The sequence below is a fragment of the Dendrobates tinctorius genome, unplaced genomic scaffold (assembly GCF_039654945.1).
Source record: "Dendrobates tinctorius isolate UK_male_01 unplaced genomic scaffold, ASM3965494v1 ptg000028l, whole genome shotgun sequence".
NCBI lineage: Eukaryota > Metazoa > Chordata > Amphibia > Anura > Dendrobatidae > Dendrobates > Dendrobates tinctorius.
In genome coordinates, this window is record NW_027361696.1 from 22060949 (window position 1) to 22083405 (window position 22457).

The 22457-nt window shown below is 46.5% G+C and overlaps 1 protein-coding gene across 1 annotated transcript in view; it reads right to left on the reverse strand.

The window, feature by feature from the left end:
- Positions 1-6859, reverse strand: part of NFKBID (NFKB inhibitor delta) — a 70683-nt gene extending 63824 nt beyond the window's left edge. Inside the window, exon 1 of the mRNA XM_073570459.1 lies at positions 6612-6859. Within this exon, the coding sequence (XP_073426560.1) occupies positions 6612-6678 (67 nt within the window). The 5' untranslated portion in view covers positions 6679-6859. The remainder of the gene's footprint in view (positions 1-6611) is intronic.
- Between the last annotated feature and the right edge of the window lie 15598 nt (positions 6860-22457).

Consider the following 22457-nt stretch of genomic DNA (forward strand, 5'->3'; position numbering starts at 1 on the left):
CCATATGTGGGAGAAAACTACTGTATGGGCACACGTCGGGGATTGGAAGGGAAGTAGTGACGTTTTGGAATGCAGACTTTGATGGAATGGTCTGCAGGTGTCATGTTGCCTTTGGAGAGCCCCTAATGTACCTAAACAGTGGAAACCCCCCACAAATGACCCCATTTTGAAAACTAGACCCACTAAGGAACTTATCTAGATGTGAGGTGAGCACTTTGAACCCCCAAGGGCTTCACAGAAGTTTATAATGCCAGGGCATGAAAATAAAAAAATCGTATTTTTTCCAGAAACATGATCAATTAGTCCCCAATTTTTTCATTTTCCCAAGGGTAACAGGAGAAATTGGACCCCCAAAAGTTGTTGTCCAATTTGGCCTGAGTACGCTGACACCCCATATGTGGGAGAAAACTACTGTATGGACACACGTCGGGGCTCGGAAGGGAAGCAGTGACGTTTTGGAATGCAGACTTTGATGGAATGGTCTGCGGGTGTCATGTGCGTTTGGAGAGCCCCTGATGTACCTAAACTATTGAAACTCCCCACAAGTGATCCCATTTTGGACACTAGACCCCCCCACGGAACTTATCTAGATGTGTGGTGAGCACTTTGAACCCCCAAGTGCTTCACAGAAGTTTATAACACTCGGACGTGAAAATAAAAAAATCATTTTTTTCCACAAAAATGATATTTTTGCCCCCGATTTTTTATTTTCCTAAGGGTAACAGGGGAAATTGGACCTCAAAAATTGTTTTGCAATTTGTCCTGAGTAGGCTGATACCCTACATGTGGGGGTAAAACACTGTTTGGGCGCATGGCAGAGCTTGGAAGGGAAGGAGCACCATTTGACTTTTTCAACTCAGAATTGGCTGGAATTGAGATCAGACGCCATGTTGCATTTGGAGAGCCCCTGATGTGCCCAAACAGTGGAAACCCCCCAATTATAACTCCAACCCTAACCCCAACACACCCCTAACCCTAATCTGAGCCCTAACCCTAGCCCTAACCCTAATGGGAAAATGGAGATACTTTTTTTTAATTTTATTATTTTTCCCTAACTAAGGGGGTGATATCGGGGGGTTTGATTTACTATTTATGGCGGTTTTTATGTTTGGCGGCTGTCGCACGCTAAAAGACGCTTTTTATTGTAAAAATAGTTTTTGCATCACCACATATTGAGAGCTATAATTTTTCCGTATTTTGAACCCACCGAGTCATGTGAGGTCTTATTTTTTGCGGGCCGAGTTGACGTTTTTATTGGTAGCATTTTCGGGCACGTGACATCTTTTGATCGCTTTTTATTCCTATTTTTGGGACGCAGAATGAACAAAAACCAGCATTTCATGAATTTCTTTTGGGGGGGTGCGTTTACACCGTTCTGTGTGCGGTAAAATTGATAAAGCGGTTTTATTCTTCGGGTCAGTACGGTTACAGCGATACCTCATTTAGGTCTTTTTTTATGTTTTTGTCGGTTTTATGCAATGAAAACTATTTTATATAAAAAATAATTATTTTTGCATCGCTTTATTCTGCGAGCTATAACTTTTTTATTTTTTCGCTGATGATGCTGTGTGGCAGCTCGTTTTTTGCGGGACAAGATGACGTTTTCAGCGGTACCATGGATATTTATATGCGTCTTTTTGATCGCGCGTTATTACACTTTTTGTTTGGCGGTATGATAATAAATCATTATTTTTTACTTCGTTTTTTATTTTTATTTTTTAAGGGGTTCGCTAAAGTGGTTAACTAATGGGACAGTTTTATAGGGCGGGTCATTACGGACGCGGCGATACCTAATATGTGTACTTTTATTGTTTTTGTTTTTATTATTTCCAAAAAATTGATTTATTGGGGGAATATTTTTTTTTTTTTTTTCTAATTTATTTGGCGATTTTTTTTTAATTATTTTAACACTTTTTTTTATTTTTTTTTTTACTTTATTAAATAGTCCCAGGTGGGACATCACTGTCCTGTGACAGATCACTGATCTGTCACATCACAGATCACTGTGACAGATCAGCGATCTGACACAGGCACTGCAGAAGGCTTCCTCATGCCTGCGCTTTGCAGGCACTGAGGAAGCCAGCTTCCTCAGGCCCCCGTCGCCATCTTGGATTCGGGGGCCTGGAGGAAAGGAGTCCCCCGCAGCAGCGCTGCACATTGCGCTGCCGTGGGGGGCTCAGGGAAGCACGGAGGGAGCCCCCTCCCTGCCGATGCTTCCCTTTAACCCCCGGTACACCGCGATCATGTTTGATCGCGGTGTGCAAGGGGTTAACGTGTCGGGGGCGGATTGTGCCGGGTGTCAGCTGTGATAATCAGCTGACACCCGGCCGCGATCAGCGGCGCTCACCACGTGGGCGCCGCTGATTGCGCCGACGTACTATCCCGTCCATGGGCATAGGGGCCCAGGGCACATGGACGGGATAGTACGTCGGATGGCAGAAAGGGGTTAAGAGAGGCCTGGGGTCAGAACCAGAGCGCTGAGTGGATTTGCCCTGACTTTCATACCAATGATCCCTTTAATAGAAGCCTGGGGTCAGAATCAGGGCGCTGAGGGATTTTCCCTAACTTCCATACTGGAGATCCCTTTAAGAGAGGCCGGGGGTCAGTACCAAAGCGCAGAGTGGATTTGCCCTCACTTCCATACTGGGAATCTCTTTAAGAGGGGCCTGGGGTCAGAACCAGAGCGCTGAGTGGATTTGCCCTCACTTCCATACTGGTGATCGCTTTAAGAGGGGCCTGGGGTCAGAACCAGAGCTCTGAGTGGAATTCCCCTAACTTCCATACCAATGATCCCTTTAAAAGAGCCTGGGGTCAGAACCAGAGCACTGAGTGGAACGGTCCTAGCTTCCATACCTGGGATCCCTTTAAGAGAAGCCTGGAGTCAGAACCGGAGCGCTGAATGAATTTCCCCTCACTTCCATATTGGGGATCCCTTTAAGAGCGGCCTGGGGTCAGAAACAGAGTGCAGAGTGGATTTTCCCTGACTTCCATACCAATGATCCCTTTAATAGAAGTCTGGGGTCAGAATCAGAGCGCTGAAGGATTTGCCCTAACTTCCACACAGGAGATCCCTTTAAGAGGCAAGATGTGCCTAGGGGACTATGGGATGGAGGATGTGTGATGAGTACATGGGCATGGGAGGGGGTGATTCATTTCTGTCATGTGCTCTCTGCTCCTTTCTAGGGAGAAGACAATGGCTGGGAGCTTATATTCCCAGGGATGCTAGATTTCTCCCACCTGGTCAGTGTCTGCTGAGGTGTTGTGGAGTGGGAAAACTGTTGCTCATAGCTCGGCTTCTTTTAAACAGCTCTGGTCAAATGAAAGATGCTTAGTGATTGGTTGGGCTATGTGGAGAGGGCGTGGGTGATAAACACATACATACACACATACATTCATATTTACATATATAGATTTATATTTCATACAGATGTAGATAGCAGAATAGCCGATAATTCAATTGTCGGCTTCTGTAAAATCATTATAGAACCCGACAGGATATGAGATATGGTTTACATACAGTAAACCATTGCATATCCGTTATATTTTTATATGTCCCTCGCTAATAATGTTAGTAGTGTACAGTACAGACGAAAAGTTTGGACACACCTTCTCATTCAAAGAGTTTTCTATATTTTGATGACTATGAAAATTGTAGATTCACTCTGAAGGCATCAAAACTATGAATTAACACATGTGGAATTATATAATTAAGAAAAAAGTGTGAAACAATTGAAAATATGTCTTATATTCTAGACTCTTCACAATAGCCACCTTTTGCTTTGTTTACTGCTTTAATAATAATAATAATAATTTTATTTCTATAGCGCCGACATATTCCGCAGCACTTTACATTATAGAGGGGACTTGGACAGACAATAGACATTACAGCATAACAATAATCACATAGATCAAAACAGATACCAAGAGGAATGAGGGCCCTGCTCGCAAGCTTACAGTCTATGAGGAAAAAGGGGAGAAATGAAAGGTGGATGGTACCAATTGCTTTTATTGTTTTTATGGTTTGGTCCTTCCCAAGTGTAAGAATCTGGTGTTCCTGTTGCTGCATGTGTAGGGTTGAGCAGGTTCTCAGGATGCAGTGACGAGACGGGGTATGACTTGTGAAATCAACTTTTATAACTTGGAGCCACTGGGGCTATGCTGAACAAGTATAAGGGGTAACAACAATCTGTTCTCGCAGGGACTCAACAAAATAAACAATACAATTCTTATATTCAATGTGACTAACCCGGCTAGTCCGGGTGTCGAAGGCCACTTATGGCCAAACTATGGGTCCTTATTTCCTATAGTTCATTTATCCTTCCAGACGTCGCTCGGGATCGCAGGTGCGGCCGCTTAGAGGTCGCTGATAAAAAAAAATGGACCTGAAGTAATTTTTTTGTGGAAAAAAAGTTAAATGTTCATTTTTTTTAAACATTCCAAAAATTCCTGTGAAGCACCTGAAGGGTTAATAAACTTGAATGTAGCTTTGAGTACAGGGTGCAGTTTTTAGAATGGTGTCACTTTTGGGTATTTTCTATCATATAGACCCCTCAGAGTGACTTCAAATGTGATGTGGTCCCTGAAAAAAAAAAATGGTGATGTAAAAATGAAAATTCGCTGGTCAACTTTTAACCCTTATAACTTCCTAACAAAAAAAAATTTTGGTTCCAAAATTGTGCTGATGTAAAGTAAACATATGTGGGAAATGTTACTTATTAACTATTTTGTGTGCCATATCTCTGTGATTTAAGGGCATGAAAATTAAAAGTTGGAAAATTGCGAAATTTTCAAAATATTTGCCAAATTTCGTTTTTTTTTCACAAATTAATGCAAGTTATATGAATGAAATTTTACCATTATCATGAAGTACAATATGTCACGAGAAAACAATGTAAGAATTTATTATTTGCAGATGATACAAAACTATGTAAGGTAGTTAACACAAAGGAGGACAGTTTGCAACTACAGACAGATTTGAGTAAATTGGAGAATTGGGCTGAAAAATGGCAAATGAGGTTTACCACAGATAAGTGTAAGGTTATGCACATGGGAAGGAGAAACAGATGCTACAATTACTTACTAAATGGGAAACTGCTGGGGAATCAGACATGGAAAAAGACTTAGGAATCTTAGTCAATAAGAAGCTAAATTGGAGAGCCCAGTGTCAGGCAGCTGCCACCAAAGCAAATAGGGTCATGGGATGCATTAGAAGAGGTCTGGGGACACGAGATGAAAACATAATTCTCCCTCTGTACAAATCACTCGTCAGACCACACTTGGAGTATTGTGTGCAATTTTGGATGCCGGTGCTCAAGAAAGACATTACTGAACTTGAAAGGGTTCAAAGGCGGGCTACTAAAATGATAAATGGAGTTGGTTCATTACAATACCCAGAAAGGTTATCAAAATTAGGTCTATTTACGCTAGAAAAGAGAAGACTTAGGGGAGACTTAATATATATGTACAAGTATATCAGAGGGCAATACAGAGATCTCTCCAATGAACTGTTTGTACCAAGGACTGTGACAAGAACAAGGGGAAAGACAATTTCTGCACCAGCATAGAAGAGGGTTCTTCACGGTAAGAGCAGTGAGGCTCTGGAATTCTCTTCCTGAGGAAGTGGTGATGGCCAACTCACTGAATGAATGTAAGAAAGGAATGGATGCTTTTCTTGTGAGCAACAGTATAGAAGGTTACGAAAAACAGAATATTATAGGTAGATGGTTGACCCAGCTTAGGGGAAGGTATTTTTTTCCTTATGGAGAAAATTGGCTTCTACTCTGTGGGTTTTTTGCCTTCCCCAGGATCAACAATGCAGAACAGCTGCACTAAAAATAGGCTGAACTAGATGGACATAAGGTCTTCCTTCAGCCTTCAAAACTATGTTACTATGTTATGTTAGAATCACCGGGATCCATGGAAGCGTTCCAGAGTTATTACCTCATAAAGGGACAGTGGTCAGAAGTGTAAAAATTGGCCCGGTCATTAACATGCAAACCACCCTTGGGAGTAAAGGGGTTAAGCCTTAGACAGTTTCATTTTACAGCTGAAAAACTGTCCCTTTAATTCAAACAATCAGATCATTCACCTTTAGGGCAGAGACACACTGGCGAATTTTTCGTCCGAGAATCGGATAGTAAAACTTGCCCTGGCCGGCACCTCTCCGGACCTGAGCATGACAGCCTGTGGATTACTATGCAGCTGTCATGCTCAGGTCAGGAGAGGTGCCGGCCAGGGCAAGTTTTACTATCCGATTCTCGGATGAAAAATTTGCCAGTGTGTTTCTGCCCTTATTCGTATAAACCCACTGATTACTGTTTGCTTTATTGTGCCAAAACCAGTAATAAAGAAAAGTCCAGGACACTGACGCAATGGGGGAGCATTGCCCTTTAAATGAAAGATTGACAGGCAAACCATGGACACTTTTGCCTCCGCATTGCAGTGATAGGAGTCACCATACATTCCCAGTACAATACAGACTGTTCCATAATACAGTGACTCATTTCTTATTATATTATTATCTTATATATTATTATATATCACTGTTATTTATATGAAGGATTTAGTTACAAAGTATCAGCGACAATGTTATTCTGACATCTGTGATTTACCTGTGTGAATCATCATTAACCTCTTCTCTGGTTCTGCTCCTATCATTGCTGCCGTCAGTGACAGCATCTCCAAAAGACCATCTTACTGAGAAGACCACCCCCGACAAGACCATCCTTTATCACTTTTCTTAGGGAATCCCTGCGTGTGTTGCTGCGGTCAAATAGCCATGAGACATGCAGCCACGAGGATCCATACATAGTATTAGAGAGTGCCAGACAAACTCTATTAGCACTCGAGCATGCTCAGATAACACCTTACAGCACCTTATCTGAGCATGCTCACTCATCGCTACCAGGCAGGTGTATGAGGACAGGCAGGATGACAGCTCAATATAAGGGGAACAGTATATGTATAAAATAACAGTCAGGCATATCCACTACTGCCACATGCTTAGATTTAGTGCCAGTCGCTTTGTCATCTGCGTGGAATCAGGAAACAGTGATGCCACCATTCCTCCAGCTGCTAGACCGCTGCAAATAATTATTGACTACAGCAGTCAGGTGTCTTTGACCAGCATGCCATCATAAAACATCCGATATCTGATAATGTTCTGTTATTTTTTTTTACATGTAGAGTTCCCTGGTCAAAATGTATTTTATAATAGCTAAGCCAGCCCCCTTCTCTGTGATAGCCAAATGGGCAGGCTTATATTTTGAAATAAACCGTTAGCCAGCCCCCTTCTCTGTGATAGCCAAAGAGGCTGGCTTATCTATGGAAATGATATGTTATCCAACCCGATTCTCTGTGTTAGCCAAAGGGGCTGGCTTATCTATAGAAATCAGCTGTTAGCTAGCCCCCTTCTCTCTGATAGCCAAAGAGGCTGGCTTACTTGCACTAAGTGCCTTCGATACATTGTATACCTTTAGAGATTGTGGCAGAGATATATAAAATATGATATAAATTAAAATATAACAAAATAATAGATTATAATATTATAACAAATAATACATTGTAATAAAATGACAATTATTAGTAAAATAATATCCTCTAAACTATGCAAACGTTTGGGGCATGCTGCACAAGCTGGGGTCTGGAAGTGCGGGGGGCTCGGGGATGCATCTGTGTGTAAAACAGCAGTAACATAAGTTCGCTCTGATCGTTGCTGCTTAACCCTTTAGATGCCGCTGTTGTGGTGTGATCATTGGTTAACATGACAACGAGGGTTCTGCTGAAGTCCCCCATGGCTGCCATCTTGGTACTCCTGTGAAGTGCAAGTGTTGGCTGGGCTTCATAGTAGACCATCATTTGTACAATATACTGCAGTACTCCGAAGCGGAAAATAAGAAGAAAAAACAACAACTGAATGCCAGAATTGTTCTGTTCTGTTCATCCACATCTTAAATAGTGCAATAAAAAGCGAACAAAACCTTGTACCCCAAAATTGATCCAAAAACAATCAGCCATGATGCACATAAAAAAAACTCACTTCACTTCATTGCTAGAAAAATAAAAAACTCACTATTTTTTTTTTTTTTTTTTACAAAGTTGGAAAAATTTTTTAATCCACTAAAATAATATTTTTTTTAAAAGTTTGGTATTGGGATAATCGTACTGACCGGGAGAATCATGTTAGCAGGTGTATTTTTACTGCGCAATGGACGTCGTAACAACAAAACTCCAAAAACAGAAGTGAAATTGCTTTATTTTTAACAATTCATCCCACTTGGATTTTTTTTTTCTGTTTTCCAGTACGGTATATGATAAAATGAACTGTGTCATTAAGAAAACAACACCAAGCCATTTACTATGGAAATGGAAAAATAAAAAAGTGATGGCTCTTGGAAGAGGAAAGTATGAAAGCGCAAGAAGAAAGAAAAAAATCACCTGCTCCTTAAAGGGTTAATGAGCGAAAAATTCTGCTCTGTTTTTATTATTTTTCCATCTATATAGTGATATGAGGACTGGTTCTTGTAGGATGAGTTGTATTTTCAGTGCCACAATTTTGGGTCACGTATCGATTATTGAATAGATTTATTTATTTTTGGTAGTAACAAAAACAAACAAACAAAAAAAGTTCATGTAACTTTCTAAAACTTCTGAAAACTTTTTGTACTTTTTTTTTTTTTGCACAATGAGACCTGGACTGACATTAAAAGCCCTTTCCATATGTCAAACCTTAGGCGCCGACGACCGCAGCATCTGAGGGGTTAAATGAAGCAATTTTATCTGCCTCTGATCAGTGCCTTTCCTTTCTGCAGTGCTGTGGCTGAGGCTATGTGCACACAGTTTCTGCTGCGTTGTACAGTACCTTTATTTTCTATGGAAAATGAAAACCGCTGTGCACATGCTGCAGATTTTTCCGTGCGGATTTGCTGCGGTTTCAAGTCCGCAGCATGTCACTTCTTTGTGCGGAATCCGCAGCGGTGTTACGCCTTCTCCATTGTCCAGGTGTCAAACTGCAGGCAAAGCCGCAGATAAAACGCAGGTCTTTTGACCTGCGGATTTACTTGCGGATTTTGCCAAATCCGTGCGGAAAAATCTGGAGCACAATTCGCATCATGTGCGCGTAGCCTGACAGGTACAGAATGAGAAGTCCCATAAATGGTGAAGGTAAAGACACATAAGTGACACATTGCGGCACACAGTGACAGGTGGCGCTGACTCCCAGCGGTGACGTTTCCGTCAGACGTGACAGCCTTGGGGCTTCCTTTGTGTTCCTTCCACCAGCAGGCGATCACCAGTGACTCACAGCTGGAACCATCTACCCGTGAGGTCAGAAGTTTCCTGTGGCTCACATCACCTCACCGCAGGGCGGGCGAAGCCTCAGCGCCGAATCCTCCTCATACACAGCACGAAAGCGGAAGAGGAAGCAGAGGAGACAGACAGAACTGTACAGCACCCAACACAATGTATCACAGGAGATAGGATTAGATACACGGCTCAGCAGACAGTATCACACAGGACAGGATTAGATACACGGCTCAGCAGACAGTATCACACAGGATAGGATTAGATACACGGCTCAGCAGACAGTATCACACAGGACAGGATTAGATACACGGCTCAGCAGACAGTATCACACAGGAGAGGATTAGATACACAGCTCAGCAGACAGTATCACACAGGAGAGGATTAGATACATGGCTCAGCAGACAGTATCACACAGGACAGGATTAGATACACGGCTCAGCAGTCAGTATCACACAGGAGAGGATTAGATACACGGCTCAGCAGACAGTATCACACAGGACAGGATTAGATACACAGCTCAGCAGACAGTATCACACAGGAGAGGATTAGATACATGGCTCAGCAGACAGTATCACACAGGATAGGATTAGACACACGGCTCAGCAGACAGTATCACACAGGAGAGGATTAGATACACGGCTCAGCAGTCAGTATCACACAGGAGAGGATTAGATACACGGCTCAGCAGACAGTATCACACAGGAGAGGATTAGATACACGGCTCAGCAGACAGTATCACACAGGAGAGGATTAGATACACAGCTCAGCAGACAGTATCACACAGGAGAGGATTAGATACATGGCTCAGCAGACAGTATCACACAGGATAGGATTAGACACACGGCTCAGCAGACAGTATCACACAGGAGAGGATTAGATACACAGCTCAGCAGACAGTATCACACAGGAGAGGATTAGATACACGGCTCAGCAGACAGTATCACACAGGAGAGGATTAGATACACGGCTCAGCAGACAGTATCACACAGGACAGGATTAGATACACAGCTCAGCAGACAGTATCACACATGAGAGATTAGATACACAGCTCAGCAGTCAGTATCACACAGGAGAGGATTAGATACACGGCTCAGCAGACAGTATCACACAAGATAGGATTAGATACACAGCTCAGCAGTCAGTATCACACAGGAGAGGATTAGATACATGGCTCAGCAGACAGTATCACACAGGACAGGATTAGATACACGGCTCAGCAGACAGTATCACACAGGAGAGGATTAGATACATGGCTCAGCAGACAGTATCACACAGGAGACGATTAGATACACGGCTCAGCAGATGGTATCACACAGGAGAGGATTAGATACATGGCTCAGCAGACAGTGTCACACATGAGAGGATTAGATACACAGCTCAGCAGTCAGTATCACACAGGATAGGATTAGATACACAGCTCAGCAGTCAGTATCACACAGGAGAGGATTAGATACACAGCTCAGCAGTCAGTATCACACAGGAGAGGATTAGATACATGACTCAGCAGACAGTATCACACAGGATAGGATTAGATACACAGCTCAGCAGACAGTATCATACAGGATAGGATTAGATACACAGCTCATCAGTCAGTATCACACAGGATAGGATTAGATACACGGCTCAGCAGACAGTATCATACATTGTGGTTTAGATACACAATCACACCAGCCCTACATCATACATGGTAACCTACAGATGAATATATAGAATTGAGAGTCCTCAGTGGTTGATACCTTTTAATGGCTAAGGCCGGGGTCACACTGGCTATTAAAACGAACGAATGCAATGCGCTAAAAAATCGCATTGCATTCGTCCCAATGTTATTCTATGGGGCAGCTCACATCATGCGATTTTTGATCGGATCCGATCCTCGGACGGAGACAATCGCAGCATGCTGCGATTGTCACCGATTTTCGGATCGGATTCGACAATGCAAGTCTATGGGGGCGAGAAAAAATTGGATTGCAAACGGACCCGATGTGTGAGTTGCGATAAAATCGCACCAAAAGCCGGCATTTTTTTTTCCAAAATACAGTAAAATCACAGTGTCTGGTTAAATAAAGAAACTAATTAATAGATCTTGACATATTAAATAAATAAATATATATATATATTTATATATATATTTCATACATGTCATAGAGACACATTTATATATATATTTCTAATTCATACAGTTCTTAATTGCAGAATAGCCGCTGAAACATTTGCCGGCTTTTGTATAACATTATCCTGGCCGACATGAAATGACACATGGTTTACATATAGTTAACCATTTCATTTCATGTTTTTTTTTTTATGTCTATCACTATTATATGAGGGCTTGTGGGTAAAATGTTGGAGTTGTAGGGGTTCATTTAAGGGGTTAATTTGTTGTATTAAATTGTGGGGACTCACTGAGGCTGCAGCAAACAGCGCACTTTGCACAAGGAGAAGCTGTATGGAAGAGTGATGCGAAAGAAGCCGTTTCTGCAAGCACGCCACAAACAGAGTCGCCTGAGGTATACAAAAGCACATTTGGACAAGCCAGTTACATTTTGGAAGAAGGTCCTGTGGACTGATGAAACAAAGATTGAGTTGTTTGGTCATACAAAAAGGCGTTATGCATGGAGGCTAAAAAAACACAGCATTCCAAGAAAAACACTTGCTACCCACAGTAAAATTTGGTGGAGGTTCCATCCTGCTTTGGGGCTGTGTGGCCAATGCCGGCACCGGGAATCTTGTTAAAGTTGAGGGTCGCATGGATTCAACTCAGTATCAGCAGATTCTTGACAATAATGTGTAAGAATCAGTGATGAAGTTGAAGTTACGCAGGGGATGGATATTTCAGCAAGACAATGATCCAAAACACAGCTCCAAATCTACTCAGGCATTCATGCAGCGGAACAATTACAATGTTCTGGAATGGCCGTCCAAGTCCCCAGTGAGTACCTATGGTCAGTCCTCAAAAAGCTGCAAACTAAAACCCCAAAAATGTGATAACTATGAGCCCTGATGAGACAAGAATGGGCAGCAATCAGTCAGGATCTGCCCAGAAACCAATATCCAAATGCTGGGGGAAGGGCAGAAGTCTGGAAAATAAGGGGCAGAAGTCTGGATAATAAGGGACAGAAGTCTGGAGAATAATGGGCAGGAGTCTGGAGAATAATGGGAAGAAGTCTAGAGAATAAGGGGCAGGAGTCTGGAGAATAAGGGGCAGATGTCTGGAGAATAAGGGGCAGAAGTCTGGAGAATAAGGGGCAGAAGTCTGGAGAATAAGGGGCAGAAGTCTGGAGAATAAGGGGCAGAAGTCTGGAGAATAAGGGGCAGAAGTCTGGAGAATAAGGGACAAGAGTTTGGAAAATATGGGGCAGAAGTCTGGAGAATAAAGGACAAGAGTCTGGAGAATAAGGGACAGGAGTCTGGAGAATAAGGAGCAGAAATCTGGAGAATAAGGAGCAGAAATCTGGAGAATAAGGGGCAGGAGTCTGAAGAAAAAGGAACAGGAGTCTTGAGAATAAGGGGCAGAAGTCTGGAGAATAAGGGACAGGAGTGTGGAGAAAAAGGAACAGGAGTCTTGAGAATAAGGGACAGGAGTCTTGAGAATAAGGGACAGGAGTCTTGAGAATAAGGGACAGGAGTCTTGAGAATAAGGGACAGGAGTCTTGAGAATAAGGGACAGGAGTCTTGAGAATAAGGGACAGGAGTCTTGAGAATAAGGGACAGGAGTCTTGAGAATAAGGGACAGGAATCTGGAGAAAAAGGAACAGGAGTCTGGAGAAAAAGGAACAGGAGTCTGGAGAATAAGGGGCAGAAGTCTGGAGAATAAGGGGCAGCGCTGGGAATATTAAGGTGTCACAGGATCTTAATATATTTGTGTGGCGCCCCCAGGAGTATGGCCGCCACAGTGGCTTTGCCTTCCTTCAGGGAGGGTAATGCCAGGCTTGGAAGCAGTGAAGGGTCTCTCTCGCAGTTAACCTATACATGCAACACAGTTCCACTCCAGGCCAGCAGGGGGGACTCTGAACCGGGATTAAGGGGAGGAGTGCTATCTGAGGGCCAAGAGGAAGGAGTGGTCAGTTAGTGTGAGGAGGTCCACGTGTGCAGTCGTGTGGAGAGAAGTTGGAGGTTGAGCTGAGGAAAGAGAGCTCCCTCACAGTGAGAGCGCATGAACTGGAGCCTGGTCTCCACGGTTGTATGGATACTAACGGTCCTGCAATAGACACCAGAGGAGTAGGAGGCTGTAAATGCCCTACCCCCACCTAAGACTCGGAGGCACAACAGCACGGAGTGAGCCAAGAGAGGAATAGCGGCTACATCTGTCTGCCATACGAGGAGTGAGAATAGAAGAGAATTGAGAGGAACTTCAGTGTAATTCAGTACTAGGAGTACTTCACTCAAATAAGCACTAGGAAGGAGACTGTACAGCCCATCTGCTGAGAGAATTCCTGAGCTGCTTCCAGGCTAGCCTACTCCAGTACCATCTGTAATCAGGACCCTGGACTGCATTTATCAAGGTACAGAAATTGCACCCCACGTGTCTTTGTCTGCTTCCTACCCTTCCGGCACCGCTACATCCCCGTGCCAACCACATCTACACTGCTATACTGCCCTGGGACTACAGCTTCGCCTGTGGGGGGCTTTTACATCTTCGCTGCACCATACCATCAGTCCCAGAGGATCTGCATGCAGCGTGGCCTAACATCTCCCTTGCCAAACACCACAGGTGGCGTCACGAACTATTCATTCAAACCATTACATTCCCCCATTACTTGGGCGCTCAGGGCCATGGACCGGGTCCCCTCTTCTGTGACACATCCCGCTGATACCGGCCCAGTACCGAGTACCCCACCTCCCTGGGAGGGCGACCCAACTTTAGCGTCACAAACAGGATTACGGAGCCCGGTACCCCCCCGGGTCCTGTGTGCCATTGACTGTGTTGGTGTAAAAGACTGTGTGTGAAATTGGCGCCAATTGCCGGCATTGCCGCGCTGCTTGGCGCGCGCGGGAAGAAAAAGGGGCAGGCCTTCGTGGGCGGAGCCTTCCACAGAGCGCGAAGAAGTGAAGTGCTGCGTGGGAAGAGAGGACAGCGTGCGAGAAGGGGAGGAGCTGAGGCTTACAGTCCGGAGCGTCGGGCCTGCGAAGCGGCCGCCGGTGAGCTCGCACAACCCCCGGCCCTGGCTAACGTTATCTAGGGGGGGAAGAGAATGTCTGTGCCAAGCAGCAATGTAGTGGCGGATGCCGTCGCCAACCCAGCAGCGCCGCAAGGAGTAGCGCCCGCCGCAGCGGTCCCCATAATGCCGCTGTCTATGCCCTACCTCCCGGGAGCGGCCTGGCTACCGCAATACTCGGGTGAGTCACATACCCTGAGTGAATTTAAAGAAAGACTGTTCAGTTTGTTTAAAGTATACCCTCTGTCTGAAAGCCAGAAAGTGAATATCCTGATTGGACAGCTAACGGGTGCAGTGCAGAGAGAAGTGAAAGCCTGTTAGGACACTGATAAAGAGACTGTTGCAAAGATCCTGGCCAAGCTGAGAAGCACCTTTGACACCTGCATTGCAGCTGAAATCAAGATGAGGTTCTTTGGCTGTAAACAGAAGGCGCAGGACAGTATCAGGGACTATGCTCTCAACCTGCAGGAGGTGCTGCCAGCAGTTAAGCAATTTGATCCTGACAGTGTGAAGGAGGAAGATAAACTGTTAAAGGAGCAGTTCATTGAAGGACTTCTATCCAGTACACACAGAGGACAGTTGCGCATCATAACCCTGCAAGACCCTGATCTGGACTTTGCTGATTTTAAGGACAGGGCTATACGGGTACTGCAGGAACCCACTGACAGCCGTCCAGCGCCCCTGAGGAGCCCAGCGATCACCTACCACCAGGAAGCAACATCTTTCCCTTCCATCCCTGTGGAGGCTGATGCACAGACTCTGGATAAAGATCCAACTGAAGAGCTGCGTCTTAAGGTCCAGGAGTTGACCAAAGGAATGGCTGCACTTACTAAAACTGTGCAGTCTCTGCAAGTGTCCTCCAAGGAAAAGATCCAGCTGGCTTCCAGTCCAGAGGATGTCCCGTGGCTCCAGAAGAGGAGAGCTCCGACACTCCGAGGGAGGAACAATGATCGCTATGACCAGGACAGACGTCCCATCTGTCGTTGCTGTTATAAGGCAGGTCATCTTGCAAGATTCTGTCCTTTAAATCAGTGGTCCCCAACCTTTTTTGCACCAGGGACCGGTTTCAAGCAAGACCATTCTTCCATGGCCCGGCAGGGTGGGGCTGGAAGTGTGGCAGGGGCGGGGCTTTGGTCATAAGGGGGCGGGGCTATGGACGCGGTTGTAGTGTAGCAGTGCATACTTATAATTAAATAACATTTATAATGTGACTCAACTCACCATAGGTTTTGAATGAGTGCTCCATCACCCCCATCCTTGCCTGCCCCATCACCCCATTCTTGCCTGCTCCATCACCCCATCACTCCCTTCTCCCCATCACTGCCATCTCTCCATCATTGCCTTCACCCCATCACTGCCGTCTCTCCATCATTGCCTTCACCCCATCACTCCCTTCTCCCCATCACTGCCATCTCTCCATCATTGCCTTCACCCCATCACTGCCGTCTCTCCATCATTGCCTTCACCCCATCACTCCCTTCTCCCCATCATTGCCTTCACCCCATCACTGACGTCTCTCCATCACTCCCATCAATGCCTTCTCTCCATCACCCCCATCATGGCCTTCTCCCATTACCCCCTCATGGCCTTCTCCCATCACCCCAGGCATCATGGCCTTCTCTCCCCATCACGGTCTTCTCCTCATGTCCCCATCTCCTCCAGGGCCAGGCTCCACCCAGGGCCGGCGTTATGGGCAGGCAGACCAGGCAGCTGCCTAGGGCCCCCGCTCCTCCAGGGGCCCCCAGCCAGCGGCACATCACACAGCCACTATGGGGCCCCTGTGAGGCAGGAGGGCCCGCCTGCCCCAGCGCCGACTCCCGCCGCCGCACTGAAGGAGGCAGTGATGGGGGAGAGAGCGTCAGCTGACGCTCCCTCTCCCATCATTCCCCGCTCTGCCTCTGACACAGCGGGGGCGCAATGACGTCATCGCGCTCTCACTGTGTGCAGGAGGAGACAGGAGCAGCCAGCAGCGCGGGCATGAGAAGGTGAGGAGTGTTTTTTTTTTTTTTTTTTTTTTTTTTTTTAAATCAGTGCGAGTACTAGACTGTGGGGCCACTTTGGGGGGACTATATACCATGCTGGGGGGGGCGCTATATACCATGCTGGGGGGCTATATACCATGCTGGGAGGGCCATATACCATGCTGGGCTGTATTATACCATGCTGGGGGGCCTATATACCATGCTCTGCTGTATTATACCACGCTGGGGGGACTATATACCATGCTGGGCTGTATCATACCATGCTGGGGGGCTATATACCATGCTCGGCTGTATTATACCATGCTGGGGGGGCTATATACCATGCTGGGCTGTATCATACCATGCTGGGGGGCTATATATCATGCTGGGCTGTATTATACCATGCTGGGGGGGGGCTATATACCATGCTGGGCTGTATCATACCATGCTGGGGGGCTATATACCATGCTGGGCTGTATTATTCCATGCTGGGGGGACTATATGTATACCATGCTCGGCTGTATTATACCATGCTGGGGGGGCTATATACCATGCTGGGCTGTATTATACCAGGCTGGGGGGGGCTATATACAATGCTGGGGGGCTATATACCATGCTGGGAGGGCCATATACCATGCTGGGCTGTATTATACCGTGCTGGGGGCTATATACCATGCTGGGCTGTATTATACCATTCTGGGGGGGGCTATATACCATGCTGGGCTGTATTATACCGTGCTGGGCTGTATTATACCATTCTGGGGGGGGCTATATACCATGCTGGGCTGTATTACACTATTCTGGGTGGACTATATACCATGCTCAGCTGTATCATACCATGCTCGGCTGTATTATACCAGGCTGGGGGGGGCTATATACAATGCTGGGCTGTATTATACCGTGCTGGGGGCTATATACCATGCTGGGCTGTATTATACCATTCTGGGGGGGGGCTATATACCATGCTGGGCTGTGTTATACCGTGCTGGGCTGTATTATACCATTCTGGGGGGGGGGCTATATACCATGCTGGGCTGTATTACACCATTCTGGGGGGACTATATACCATGCTCGGCTGTATCATACCATGCTCGGCTGTATTATACCATGCTGGGGGGGGCTATATACCATACTGGGCTGTATTATACCAGGCTGGGGGGGCTATATACAATGCTGGGCTATATTATACCATGCTGGGCTGTATTATACCATTCTGGGGGGCTATATACCATGCAGGGCTGTATTATACCATTCTGGGGGGGCTATATACCATGCAGGGCTGTATTATACTATGCTGGGGGGGCTATATACCATGCTGGGCGGTATTATACCGTCCTGGGCTGTATTATACCATTTTGGGGGGGCTATATACCATGCTGGGCTGTATTATACCATGCTGGCCTGTATTACACCATTCTGGGGGGTGCTATATACCATGCTGGGCTGTATCATACCGTGCTGGGGGGCTATATGCCATGCCGGGCTGTATTATACCGTGCTGGGCTGTATCATACCGTGCTGAGGGGCTATATACCATGCTGGGCTGTATTATACCATTTTGGGGGGCTATATACCTTGCTGGGCTGCATTATACCATGGTGGGCTGTATAATACCATTCTGGGGGGGCTATATACCATGCTGGGCTGTATTATACCATTTTGGGGGGGCTATATACCATGCAGGGCTGGATTATACCATTCTGGGGTGCTATATACCATGCTGGGCTGTATTATACCATTCTGGGGGGGGGCTATATACCATGCTGGGCTGTATTATACCATTCTGGGGGGGCTATATACCATGCTGGGCTGTATTATACCATTCTGGGGGGGCTATATACCACGCTGGGCTGTATTATACCATTCTGGAGGGGGGGCTATATACTATGCTGGCCTGTATTACACCATTCTGGGGGGGGCTATATACAGTACCATGCTGGGCTGTATTATACCATACTGGGCTGCATTATTCCATTCTGGGGTGCTATATATCATGCTGGGCTGTATTATACCATGCTGGGGGGATATATACCATGCTGGGCTGTATTATACCATACTGGGCTGTATTATTCCATTCTGGGGTGCTATATACCATGCTGGGCTGTATTATACCATGCTGGCCTGTATTACACCATTCTGGGGGGGGGGGCTATATACAGTACCATACTGGGCTGTATTATTCCATTCTGGGGTGCTATATACCATGCTGGGCTGTATTATACCATGCTGGGCTGTATTATACCATGCTGGGCTGTATTATACCATGCTGGGCGGGCTATATTATACAATGCTGGGCTGTATTATACAGCCCAGCATGGTATACAGCCTGTATACCATGGTGGGCTGTATACCATGGTGGGCTGGGCTGTATACTATGCGGTGTGTTATATACCATGTAGGGTACATTTTACACTATATTCTATAGGGGGAGGCTGTGTTAAATAATATGAAGGGCTACATTATATTCTATGGGGAGGTGGGCTGTATTATATTCTATGGGGGACGCTGTATTATAGTTATTATATGAGGAGGGCTACATTGTATTCTATGGAGGGGCTACATTATACTATATAAGGGGCTTCATTATATCCCATGAGGGGGTTGCCATATATTCTATGGAGGGGCTGCATTATACTATATGGGGGGTGGGACTGCATTATATACTATGGGGAGTTACATTATATTCTGTGGAGTGGCTGCATTATATTCTATGGGGGTTACATTATATTGTATGGCGGGGCTGCATTATACTCTGTGGGGTGGCTGCATTATACTGTATGTGGGCTGCATTATGCTGTATCGAGGACTATGGGGAATACATTATATGAAGAACTATGGGGTGCATTATGCTATGGGAAGTGATTTGTACTACATGGGTGACTATGGCGGTGCATTATACTATATGGAGTGTATTATACGGAGGACTGAGCAGTGCATTTTAATATATGGAGGGCTATGAGGAGTGTAGTATACTATATGGAGGACTGAGCAGTGTATTTTAATATATGGAGAGCTATAAGGAGTGTATTATACTATATGGAGGACTTTGGGGCAGATTATATTATATGGAGGACTATGGGGTGTAAACTGTAGATGTCCTGCTGATAACATGATACTGTATGGTGATCTGTTAGGGTGGTTTCACATTAACGTTGCAGGCCGCTAAGCCCCCCGCTCTCTGCCGCACCTCCTTCGGTAGCTCCGCTTACGGGCGCATGACGCTTTAGCACTGGGGACGCACACGGCCGCCGCTAAGCCCCGCCACCTGCCGCGCCTCCTCTGGTAGCTCCGCCTATGTGCGCATGACGCTGCATGCGTCCTGCATCCCCTATCTTTAGCACTGGGGACGCAGGCTGTGCGCAGGTATGTGTTTGGCCGTGCATGCGTCCTTTTGACGGTGCGCCGAGCGCACCAAATTGCAACAGGTTGCGTTTGGCGCTGGTCGGCGCACCGTCAAAAGGACGCATGCGCCGCCAAACGCATATCTGCGCACGGCCTGCGTCCCCAGTGCTAAAGATAGGGGACGCAGGACGCATGCAGCGTCATGCGCCCGTAGGCGGAGCTACCGGAGGAGGCGCGGCAGGTGGCGGGGCTTAGCGGCGGCCGTGTGCAGGCCGATGCTGCGGCCTGAAACGCTAATGTGAAACCACCCTTAGGGTGTGTGCACACGTTGCGGATTAGTCTGCGGCTTTTTCTGCAGAGAATCCATATCTCTTGGCAGAAACTGCAGGGTAAAACACATGCATTTTTTCTGCGGATTCCTAGCATGTGTACAGCGGATTTGATGCAGGTTCTAGTGCGGTTTGGCAGTGTGAATGAGAGAGAGAGAGATTGATTTGTATGTCCCGGAACATACACTGCAGCTGCGGTCCCGCAAAAAAGACGTAACATGCTGCGGAAAATAAACCGCAGCAAATCGGCGCGGATTTTTCCGCAGCATGTGCACGGCGGATTTGGTTTTCCATAGGTTTACATTGTACTGTAAACTGCATGGAAACTGCGGCGTAACCGCAGCAAAAAACGCAACGTGTGCACACACCCTTAGTGATCGTTCTGTTCCCATCATTCTTTCTCAGATGGTGGAAAGAGGCCGGGAAACAAGCATTGAACAACTTCAATTTTGACGATCATTTAGCGGCCCGAACTGAGCGCATGTAAATACAATCGAAATGCTTCTGTGTGATGTGCAGTATGTTAGCATTTGGGGCCCCATTTTAAACTTTGCCTAGGGCCCCACTTTGCCTAAAACCGGCCCTGGCTCCACCTACACAAACACAGACAAACACACACACACAGACATATGTACACACACAGACAGACATACATACACACACCACCTCTCTCCTCTCACCTGTCGCAGCATCGCCAGCGCTTCCTCGCTCTGACACAGCAGCGGCGCGCTCCTCTCTGTGTCAGTCAGAGACAGGAAGCGCGGGCGGCGGGCAGGAAGCTGGACGGGTCCTTGCAGCTCCGCTCCTGCTATTCCCTATTGCAGGCAGCGGAGCTGCTTGGATCGCTCCCTGGCCACCGCTACACATGAGGGCAGTTTAAGAATTGCTGCGCACCGCCCCAGCCCCCGCTACGTCACTGACCGCCCCTGGCTCCCCTTGTGTCCGCGGACCGGCAAGGGCACTGCAGCGGCCCGGTGCTGGGCCGCGGACCGGCGGTTGGGGACCCCTGCTTTAAATGAGCAACCCCTGGGGCAGAGGGCCAACCCCCATGAATAGGATCCCCAGGCCCAAAGAACTGGAGAGCCAAGTATGTGGGAGGGAGACCGATCCTTCCTGTGGTGATTGACGGTATCCCCATGAACGCTCTGCTGGACACTGGCTCTCAGGTGACCACTATGCCGTACATTCTTTACAAGAGGTATTGGGCTGATTCTGAACTTACCCGTGGCCCAACTGATGAACTGACAGTAGTTGCCAGTGATGGTCAGTCTTTGCCGCAGATTGGATGTAAAGAGATTACTGTTAAAGTGGGCCGGATAGAGCTAAAATCTCAAAGTCTGATAGTTGTGGATATTGATCGACGTGAATGTAATCCCATGATGACTCTTGGTACAAATGTAATTGAAAACTGTCTGTCCGAGGTTATTGTCTTGTTGCAACAGGTGGCGGAGACTGCTGGTTCCAGTGAATGAGTCTTGCAGAAGGAGATCAGAGCCCTGATGCAAAGACAACAGGTAGAACTCTCTGGTGGAGAAATTGGCAGCGTCAGAGTGAGTGATGCTTTTCCCATTGCAATACCCCCCAGATGTGAAACGTTGATTTGGTGTCGGGCAGCTATAGGTCTTAGAGGGAGAGATTACCAGGCATTGGTAGAACCAGTATACTCCGATAGCAGACCCACTGTCTTGACAGCCAGAGGGGTGGTTGATGTACATAAAGGGAGAGTACCTGTACGCCTTTTGAATTGTGGGGAGGAGGAGGCCACAATACCTCGGTACGCCACAGTTGCTAAGCTGCTCACAGTTAATAACAACTCTTTGCAGGCAGCAGAGCCCTTGGTCTCATCCGATCAGGTGGAGGACAATGGCTCTGGAAAGCAGCTAGAGGAGTGGTGTCAGCAACTGCAGGTGGGAACTGACTCTACGCCCTCATACCAGAAAAATGGGGTTTACAGAGTGACACAAGAGTATGAGCGGGTATTCAGCAAACACCCACTAGATTTTGGGCAGGCAAAAGGGGTTCAACATCATATCCCCACTGGAGACCATCCACCCATAAAGGAGAGGTACAGACCTATACCCCCAACACAATACTAATGTGCTAAGAGTATGTTGAGAGAGATGAAGGAAGCTGGGGTTATCAGAGACAGTTGTAGCCCATGGGCAGCTCCCATAGTTTTTTTAAAGAAAAAAGATGGTACCATGAGAATGTATGTTGATTACAGGAAAATTAACAGCATTACACATAAAGATGCCTACCCATTACCTAGAATCGAGGAATCATTAGCTGCACTTAAAACTGCTAATTACTTTTCCACCTTGGATCTCACCAGTGGGTATTGGCAGGTTCCCGTGGCAGAGGCAGACAAG